The sequence below is a fragment of the Nuphar pumila genome, chromosome 2 (assembly GCF_984573655.1).
Source record: "Nuphar pumila chromosome 2, dmNupPumi1.hap1.1, whole genome shotgun sequence".
NCBI lineage: Eukaryota > Viridiplantae > Streptophyta > Magnoliopsida > Nymphaeales > Nymphaeaceae > Nuphar > Nuphar pumila.
The window spans coordinates 1,327,560-1,338,304 of NC_143250.1; the positions used below are offsets into that span (position 1 = coordinate 1,327,560).

The 10,745-nt window shown below is 40.5% G+C and overlaps 2 protein-coding genes across 2 annotated transcripts; both read right to left on the minus strand.

The window, feature by feature from the left end:
* Nucleotides 1-6,195: 6,195 nt before the first annotated feature.
* Nucleotides 6,196-6,600, minus strand: LOC149844399 (uncharacterized). Its single transcript, XM_089997142.1, has one exon. It carries the CDS (start codon nt 6,598-6,600, stop codon nt 6,196-6,198), a length of 405 nt encoding a protein of 134 aa, XP_089853268.1.
* A 198-nt stretch (nt 6,601-6,798) lies between these two features.
* On the minus strand, nt 6,799-7,488 carry LOC149844400 (uncharacterized). Its single transcript, XM_089997143.1, has one exon. The coding sequence runs from the start codon at nt 7,486-7,488 to the stop codon at nt 6,799-6,801; it is 690 nt and encodes a 229-aa protein (XP_089853269.1).
* Between the last annotated feature and the right edge of the window lie 3,257 nt (nt 7,489-10,745).

A 10,745-nucleotide genomic window follows, 5' to 3' on the forward strand; every position in this document is an offset into this window, starting at 1 on the left:
CTAATCACATGACATCTTTTTATGTGGAGCCTGCACTACGTAGCTGTGTGTGAGCCCCATGCAATGTTGTCATGTCATTGGCTAGTGTCACATAGCCATGGCACTTAGCCACTCCTTTGATCTCAACCCATTGTCCGATAAAAATTCATCGATTGTATTGTAATAGGATATTTAGCGGTGGCCTTTGACTACAACTAAATGTCAATGTAACACTCTGATCTGAAATTTCATGAGTTCGAGTTCGTTGGTATTACTTTCCAGAGGAAAAGAGTACAAAGTTTACACAGAGAAAAACGTGGCTAAAAAAAACTTTTCATTTTATTCTCATAATCAACTTTTTCTTACAATTATTCATCATTCATAGCAAAAGAAAGCAAATACATCTTATTCAATGACAAGAAAAGTAAAATATATCAATGTTCTGCTGAAAAGGGAAAATGTGCTCACAAACTGATTGTTCTAATACTTGGAACCTACAGTTGTAATTAAACAAAAATGGGGGTGAGTCTACAACCCAGTAAAAAATAAAAATAAGTAAATAAATAATTAACTTACAATTGTACTGGGCTCTAAGCTTCTAATCTTAGTTTAGTTATTGACACACCACACATCTTTGTATATTTTAATTACCCCCATTATTATTCTCAAATACTTTCTTTCACACAACTATCACTAGGTTGGTTATACCGGTAATAGTCGTCTATTGGCGTAGCAACCCCGTAGAACACTCCAATTCCACATGTTGGTCAGACGATAAACCGTACACTTTCAGGGGTTCCCGGATCACCAGGCACTACAGTGAACCACCACGGGGACCCCATCGGTAGCTAGCTGGGAGGTCAAGCTCTTAATTTCGATATGGTTCATGCTACATCCTAACCATGATGGTTATCAATCATCCATGGTCCTCCAGAGTCTTCAAACTAGTGTGAGTGCAACCCTAAGTCATAACTAAATTCACACGTTGAACCGCATTTTTAAATTCATAATTCACTCGTTCTCTCACGAGTGATGTCGTGACTGATCACAAAATCTCATTTTTAATCTAATGATGACCTTAGCATGCAATGTTGCAATGTCTTTACATCGTTAAATCATCGGCGGTCCACTCTCCGTGGTGGTTGCACTCTGACCATGAACCAGGTAGCCCTTACCATAGGTTGCCACTTTCGGGATTAAAGGAGTCATGCATGTTGAACTCAAAATATTCATTCATACAACATGAATAAACTAACTGGGACTCTAATCTACGCATGGTCTTATCACAATGCATGATATTTAACAATCATGTAAACATGCAATTATAATTCAAATTCTTTCTATTATGCATGATATATCATAATTAACATGCATATCATGATGAACACGTATATACATTAACTCATAATGTCAAGCATAGAATTTATGCATGTCACGGTCTCACTCAAAATTATCACGCTAATCACATAACATTTGTAAGACTACAATAACAAGCAACGTGAAAAAGGTTTATTCACATCTAAAGTTACTTATAACATCCCTTACCTTAACGGTGATTTTTGTGCTTTCTCTGAAATCATGTCTCACGAATTCTATCGGTGTGATTTGGTCATAATACAATATATTCGCATTAATACGCAACACTTCTTACCAAAAATACTCTTTCCCGAATTTACTCAAGAAACCTCGATTTCTATATCACTGTTTTTACTTAAATAAATGGACCAGTAGATTCCTCTCTATAATCTGAGTTCAACGCACCAAACCTCACTCGATTTTGAGTTCAGAGTGCGAAGTTATGTCCATTTTACTGAAATGGATCTCGAGTATCCAAATGGATATCTTGGTACATTTCATATTTCAATACCATACGAGACTTTCGTACGATTTGATCCATATCCATTTTTTATCTGGATACAACCTAGTTTGTTTGGATTCATATCCATAACACTTCTGGATCCAGAACAGTCTGATTGGATCCAAACTGGTCTGACTAAATCCATACTATTCTGACTGGATCCAGAATAGTCTGACTAGATCCAGGACAGTTTGCCTGGATCCGAACCTACCTGACTGGATTCAGAACAGTCTAATTGGATCCAGATCTGCCTGACTGGATCCGAGATAGTCTAACTGTGTTCAGACCTGTCTGATTAGGTCTAGACCCGAGACTGATCCAATCAGATCCATACCCGGTTAATCTAGATTTAGGACAGGTCTAGATCGAATTGGGTCTGGACTAATAACCCAGATCCAGACCCGAACTAGTTCGATTCGGCACTTGGTTCAAACCAGTTCGGTTCAGACCCGAGTCAGTCTAAACCGGTTTCACTTGAATCAGTTTTAACCAAACCGGTTTGGCCTGAACCGGTTCGACCCGAACCAGTTTACCCAAACCATCTGTCTCAATTCGGTCTGGGTGCGAACTGGGCCCTTTTTTAAAAAAAAATAAAGGCTCGGTCTGGGCGCAACCTAGACCGTCGGGTTCGGTCTAGGTCGCGCCCAGACCGACCCGGTCCCCCCCCCCGTTAAAACCCTCACAGGGGGCGGAAAAAGGGCATCGACCCCTTTCTGTCTCCCCTTCTTCTTATAGAGAGGGGTCGGCTACCGACATCGGCTGGCCCCCTCCTCCTCTTTCTCTCTCTCACTCTCTCTGAATTTCTTTTCTTTTCTTTTCTTTTCTTTTCTTTTTCTTTTCGTTTCCCTGCAACTCGCCGACAGCAATGGTTGTTGGCCCCCTTTTTTTGCTTAGAGTAGAAAAGAAGAACGAAAAAGAAGATAAAGAGGGTGGAGGCTTGCATCGTTGTCATCGCCGCCATCGCTGGTAAGTGTCTCTCTCTCTCTTGATCTCTCTCGATGCAGGGTGCAGAAGGAGGGCCTATGTGAGGGTTTTTATAACCCTCACGCAGGGTGAGGGGTTGATGATAAACATCACCCCCCTCCCACGGATTTTGGGGGTGAGGTTTATCCTCACCCCTCTCGAACCTTCGAACGGTTTTCCTAATTGAAAAATTGTTTTCCTCTTTTTTTATGTTTATTCCCTCTGGCGACTTCGCCGGAGGGGGTTTTACAATTCTACCCCCCTTAAAAGAATATTTGTCCTGAATCTTACCTAGAAACAAATAGGGAAATTGCTCACGAATGTCAGATTCTCGCTCTCAGGTAGCCTCCTTATTGTTGTGATGACTCCATCTAACCAATACTAGGGATAACTCATTGTTTCTTAGCTTTTGTACCTTCGTATCCAGAATCTCTATGAGCTTTTCTCTCATACTTAAGTCATCTTGTGTATCCAATACAGTCTCAACTATATCCAATATGTAGGAGAGATCTGGCACATACTTCCGCAACATGAAAACATGAAATACGTTATGAATTCGAGATAAAGAAGGTGGTAAGGCTAAACGGTATGTTGTCTGACCAACTCTCACGAGTATCTCAAAGGGTCCAATATATCAGGGATTCAACTTTCCTCTTGGACCAAAATACATCACTCCCTTAAACAGAGATATCTTCAAAATTACGTGGTCATATTGCTCAAATTCTAACTCATGACGTCTTTGGTCTGCATAACTCTTCTGTCGACTTTGCGCTGTGAGAAGACACTCTCGAATGAATCTCACTTGGTCTATCATCCGTTGAACCATCTCGGGCCCTAACAATCTCCATTCTCTGACCTCATCCCAACATAAGGGAGTTCGACATCGTCGACCATACAATGCCTCAAATGGAGTCATGCCTACACTAGCTTAAAAATTATTGTTGTAGGCAAACTCCATTAATGGTAGAATATCATTTCACGAGTCACTATATTCTAAACTACATGCTCGAAGCATGTCTTCTAAGGTCTAAATGGTTCGTTTTAACTGCCATCTGACTGGGGGTGAAAAGTTGTACTCATTTTTAATTGTGTCCCCATTGCTTCTTGAAAACTTTGTCAAAATCGTGATGTGAACTTTGAGTCTCTATCTGAAACATTTGAACCAGGTACTTCATGAAGTTTAACAATCTCTTTGATAAACAATTGAGCCAATTGGTCATAAGATTGGGTTGTCTTACAGGCCAAAAAGTGAGTTGACTTAGTTAGCCTATCGACAATCACCCATACTGAATCCATCCCATTTTTCATCATTGGAAGCCCTGAAACGAAGTTCATTGCGATATCCGACCATTTCCATTCTGGTATGGTAAATGGTTGCAAAAGGCCACCTGGTCGTTGGTGCTCAATTTTCACCTGCTGACATACTAAACACTTGCTAACAAACTCATCAATGTCTCTCTTTATTCCATTTCAGAAAAATGTATCTTTCAGATCTCGATACATTTTAGTGCTGCCATGATGGATGGCATATCTAGAATGGTGTGCATCTTCCAATAATTAATTTCTAAGTTGATCGTCCTTAGGAATGCACACTCTTTGATGAAATCTAAGAAGTCCTTGATCATCAACTTTGAATTTTGACTCCTTATTTTTCGAAGTCTTCTTTCTTATTTAAGCCAATTCTGGGTCTAAGTGTTGCTTTTCCTTAATTAGCTCCCACAATTCTGATCTCATGTTGGTTTGCATAAATAGCAATCAACCTAGCACGCATTGAGCTTCTGCCTTCTGATGAGTCATTGAGGAAAATAACTCTCAATTTGTGAGTCTGGCTAGTGCTCCTGTCCTTCGGCTAAGAGTATCAGCGACTACATTCGCTTTACCCGGGTGATACTTCAGCTCAAAATCATAGTCTTTTAAAAATTTCAATCATCTTTTGTGTCTCAAATTTAAATCTCTCTGCAAAAACAAATACTTAAGGCTTTGATGGTAGGTAAAGACCTCAAATTGCTCACCATAGAGATAGTGCATCCAAATCTTAAGGGCGAATACCACTGTTGCTAGCTCCAAATCATGTGTCGAATAGTTGACTTCATGAGTTTTAAGTTGACGAGATGCATAAGCTATCATTTTTCCGTTTTGCATCAAAACACAACTCAATCATTTATGGGAGGCATCGCTATAAATAGTGAACCCTCCGAATCTAGAAGGTAAGACCAACACTGGGGCAATGGTCAAACGCTTCTTTATCTTCTGAAAACTCTACTCACATTTATCATTCCATTCAAACTTTACGTCCTTCTTTGTGAGCTTTGTCATAGGAGCCGCCAATAAAGAAAATTCTTCTACGAATCGTCGATATCACCTAGCTAATCCCAAGAAGCTGCGAATCTCAGTAGGATTCTTGAGTCTAGACCAGTTGGTGACTGCTTCAATCTTTGCAGGGTCTACTATAATCCCATCTTTAGAAACAATGTATCCAAGGAAGGACACTTGTTTCAACCAAAAAGCACACTTAGAGAACTTGGCATAAAGTTGATGTTCTCTAAGTGTCTGCAGAACTATCCTTAAATGCTTTTCATGTTGCTCCTTCGAGGTAGAGTATATGAGGATGTCATCGACAAATACCATCACGAACTTATCCAAATAGGGTCTGAAGACCCTATTCATCATATCCATGAAGGCAGTTGGTGCGTTAGTTAGACCAAAAGGCATGACCAAGAATTCGTAATGGCCATATCTTGATATGAATGTTGTCTTAGCCACATCTTCTTTCTTGATCCTTAGTTGATGATAACTCGATCTCAAATTCAACTTTGAGAAGCATGTTGCTCCTTGCAGTTGATCGAACAAATCATCAATTCTAGGCAATGGGTATTTATTCTTGACGGTTACTGCGTTCAATTGGCGATAGTTTGTACACATGTGCAATGATTTGTCTTTCTTTTTAACGAATAGGATCGAAGCACCCCAAGGAGATACTGACGGATGAATAAAACCTTTCTCTAATAATTCTTGCAATCTCTTCTTGAGTTCCTTAAGTTCTGCAGATCCCATCTGATAGGGAGCCTTCGAAATGGGCGTTGTTCCCGAAACTAGATCAATTTGAAATTCAATCTCACGATTATGAGGGAGGCTTGGTAGATCTTCTGGGAAAATATCATCATATTCACAAACTATGTCTACATCTGATATTGTGAGGCCTTCTCTCTCTTCAATTTTCATGTAAGTTAGGAATCTCATGCATCCCTTTTTAATATATATATTGGCCTTTAGACAATATATGATAGTCGGTTTGGGTAGTTTTCTAACACCCTAATATGTGAAAGTGAAAGCATGGGTATTCGAAAGCTGACACACTTTCTTCTACAATCGATAGTGGCATGATGGTCTGACAATCAATCCATGCCTAGAACAACATCTAGATCTTTAAAGTCGAATTGCAACAAGTTCACAAGCAACTCGCAATCTTCGATTTTTACTACGCAGTTAGAATACACAGTATCCACAATGGTGGTTGCTCGTATAGGTGTCTCTATTAAGTAAGAAACACTCAATCGAGAAGGTGCCACTGGCAACCGTTTTCCAAAAGCTAAAGAAATGAAACTATGTGTGGCTATTGAGTCGAATAATACACGAGCAAGAACACCAGAAATAAGAAGTGTACTTTTTACCACTTCAGGGTTGGCAAGAGCTTCTTGAAGAACAGTCGCATAGGCGCGGCCTGGTACTGCCGGCTTCGGCTTTGGTGGGGTGTTGCTTCTTCGATCAGGTTGTGGGAAATCATTGGCATAATGACCCATCTGTTGGCAGTTGAAACATTTCACGTTCCTTAAGTCACATTTACCCTCGTGCCTCTGGAGACCACAAGTCTTGCAAGCGTTGTCCGACTGGGTCAGCTTCTGGTTCTTCTATTGCTTGGCTTGTTGATTGCTCACATTCTTGACTTGTTTACCTTGGTTTTGACCAGGGGTTTATCCTCCGTACTACCTCATGTTGTCTCACTGAAATCTTCCTCTAGGCTGAAACTTCCTTTGAGAGGACTCTACCACATTGCCACCATTGTGTTGGGCCTTATCTTCAGACTTGGGTTTTTCCTTTGCTTGGGGCTTCTCATTCGTCCTCATCTCCCAAAACTCATACCTGGAGGCGTAGTCTACGAGCCGACTGTATTTCTTTATTTGTTGAGGCCCAACCAACCTCAAAATTGTGAGCATCAAACCCCTCTCAAACCTCCTGCACTTCTCTTTCTCGTTTGCCACCAAGAACTTGGCAAAACAGGAGAGAGAGTTGAAATGATAGGTATATTGGGCAACCGTCATATCATCCTGCTTCAACTTCTTGAATTCTTCTTCCTTTTTCACCCTCTGACACTTTGGAAAGAATTTCCTGTAAAATCTCCTCACAAATGTGGACCAAGGCAAGTATGTATCCGACTCCAAGGTGTCCCTGATGGACCTCCACCAGTGCTCCACATCGTTGGTTAGATTGGATACAACTATCCATACCCTCTGATCCTCTGGACATTGGATGGCATCCAATGCCTTCTTAACTTGCATCAACCAATTTTCTGCCACGACACCATCGGGAGTGTCATCGAAGAGCGAAGGATACATGTTCTTGAACCTCTCAGCCCATAAGGTGATGTCAGAAATCACCGTCTGAGGTTGACTTTGTTGGGCTCGGGACATTTGCATAAGTTCATACAATATGCGGTTGGTAGTGTATTCTGGCAGTATTCTCGTACTTTGACTCATTGGTGATTCAGGTAGAATCTTTATACTTTCTTCTCTACCTTCTCGGGGAGTATATCTCTTCGGTGTGTGAGTTGTCGTGTGGCTTCCCTAAACTTATGCCCCTTTCATAATAGGGGATGATGAGGGTGCCCTTCGCGACGGTCCGCCAAGGAGCTTCCTTTCCCGCATGACCGCTATCGTGTCTTTTGATAGATAAGATGTTCCTCTGCGAGTGGCCATTGATACTGCAGAGAAATTCATTATCACGTGATTCGTTGGTACTTGTACAAAATTTTGTCACATATCACACAGTATATAAAAATCATTCATTTTATTCCATTCATAAATCTCATAAATGTACGAGAACATCACTAATAAGGAAAGAAGAAACAATGCAATTCAAACAATATGACTCGACTAAACCACTAGCTAATAATAATCATTCTTCAATCCATCCGAAACATGGTCTGTTCTCTGTGTTCCTTTGAGTCTGGTGCTGGTGAGTCTCAAGAGGAGCGTTTAGGCCGTACTGGGGCGAAGCAGGAGTATAAGTGGGTGAGAAAGATGTGTGGGTAGGTGTGGCAGGAGTGTATGTATGTAAGGTTGGATCGTTAATCGGGTCTTCATCCTCGCCTTCCTCTTCTGAACTCCCTGATGTTGCTCGTCCTTGCCCAAACCCTGGGCCACTTCGGTAGGTTTTTGTTGCCTATCGAGCTGCTTTACTTGCCTGAAATGCAGCTCTCTGAGTTTCTTCAGACAGAAACTCTCAGGCTTGAGGTGGAACTCTCTGGTTTTCCCCACTCATGGCAGTCGCATAGCTCACTAGGGACATATGTCGTCCCCGTGTGTTGGTCATACGAGGCCCTCCCCGAGGTACAAGGTTTATGTTTGGGAATGCTCTTCTCCTGATTCCTCCATGAGCCGCTAACGGATTGCTCATCATCCGCTCATGTGCAGACCTCATCCTTTAATGATTAAACTGACGAGTCCTATTGTTGTAAGGTGGTAGCTGACGCCTCTGAGTAGTGTAGGGGTGGTCCTGAAGGTAAGAGCTTCCATCCCCAAATATAATATAGATTTGAGGAGGTTGTAGTGTCAGACCTCTAACCACTTGAGTCATACTTGTGATGACTCCAGTGGTCATCGCCATTGCAGTGATGAACTCCTCTCTTCTTACGACAAGAGGCTCAACAGGGTCTTGAGTCATTGGATCTTCGTAGTTTTCTCGTTTGCTAGTCATTCTTACTCATACAATGTTATAATCACTAATGTGTTTTATTTAAGCAGAGACTTACATCTTGTCATTGAATTTTGTTATAAATGATGAACCTTTTTCTGTGTAAACCTGACTCTGATACCACTTTGTAACACCCCGATATGGAACCTCAGGAGTTCAAGTTCGGTTGGTATTACTTTTCAGAGGGAAAGAGTATAAAGTTTACACAAAGAAAAATGTGGCTACAAAAAAACTTTTCATTTTATTCTCATAATCAACTTTTTCTTAAAATTATTCATCATTCATAGTAAAAGAAAGCAAATGCATCTTATTTAATGACAAAGAAAGTAAAATATACCAATGCTCTGCTGAAAAAGGAAAAAGTTGCTCACAAGTTGATTGTTCTAATGCCTGAAACGTACAGTTGTAATTAAACAAAAATGAGGGTGAATCTACAACCTAGTAAGAAATAATTATAAGTAAATAAACAATTAACTTACAACTGTAGTGGGCTCTAAGCCCCTAGTCTTAGTTTAGTTGTCGACACACCACACATGTTTGTATATTTTAATTACCCCCATTATCATTCTCAAATACTCTCTTTCACACAACTATCACTAGGTTGGCTATACCGGTAAGTCGTCTATGAGCGTAGCAACCCCGTATAACACCCCAATTCTACACGTTAATCAGACAATGAACCATACACTCTCAGTAGTCTTCGGACCACCAGGCACTACAGTGAACCACCATGGGGACCCCACCGGTAGCTAGCCGGGAGGTCAAGCTCTCAATCTCGAAATGGTTCATGCTATATCCTAACCATGATGGTTATCAACCATCCATGGTTCTCTAGAGTTTCCAAACCAGTGTGAGTGCAACCTTGAGTCATAACTAAGTTCACACGTTGAACCACATTTTTAAATTCATTATTCACTCGTTCTCTCACGAGTGATATCGTGACTGATCACAAAATCTCATTCTTAATCTCATGATGACCTTAGGACTCACACCTCTCTCACTTAGCACGCAATGATGCAGTGTTTCTATATCGTTAAATCATCGGCGGCCCACTCTCCGTGGTGGCTGCACTCTGGCCGCGAACTTGGTACCTTTTGCCACAGGTCGCCACTTTCGGGATTTAAGGGGTCATGCATGTTGAACTCAAAATATTGATTCATACAACATGAATAAACTAACTGGGACTCTAATCTACGCATGGTCTCATCACAATGCATGATATTTAACGATTATGTAAACATGCAATCATAATTCAAATTCTTTCTATCATGCATGATATATCACAATTAACATGCATATCACGATGAACACGTATATACATTAACTCATAATGTCAAGCATGAAATTTATGCATGCCATGGTCTCACTCAAACTTATCATGCTAATTACATAACATCTGTAACACTACAATAACAAGCAACGTGAAAAAGGTTTATTCACATCTAAAGTTACTTATAACATCTTTTACCTTAACGGTGAATTATGTGCTTTCTCTGAAATCACGCCTCACGAATTCTATCGGTGTGATTTGGTCATAATACAATATATTCGCATTAATACGCAACACTTCTTACCAAAAATACTCTTTCCCGAATTTACTCAAGAAACCTCGATTTCTATATCACTGTTTTTACTGAAATAAATGGACTAGTAGATTTCTCTTTACAACCTGAGTCCAACGCACCAAACCTCACTCGATTTTGAGTTTATAGTGCAAAGTTATGTCCATTTTACTAAAATGGATCTCGAGTATCCAAATGAATATCTTGGTACATTTCAAATTTTGGTACCATACGAGACTTTCGTACGATTTGATCAATATCCATTTTTGATCTGGATACAACCCAGTATGTTTGGATTCAGATCCTTAATTAACTCTTCTAGATCCAGAACAGTCTGATTGGATCCTAACTGGTATGACTGGATCCATACTATTCTGACTGGATTCAGAATAGTCTGACTCGATCCGGACCTG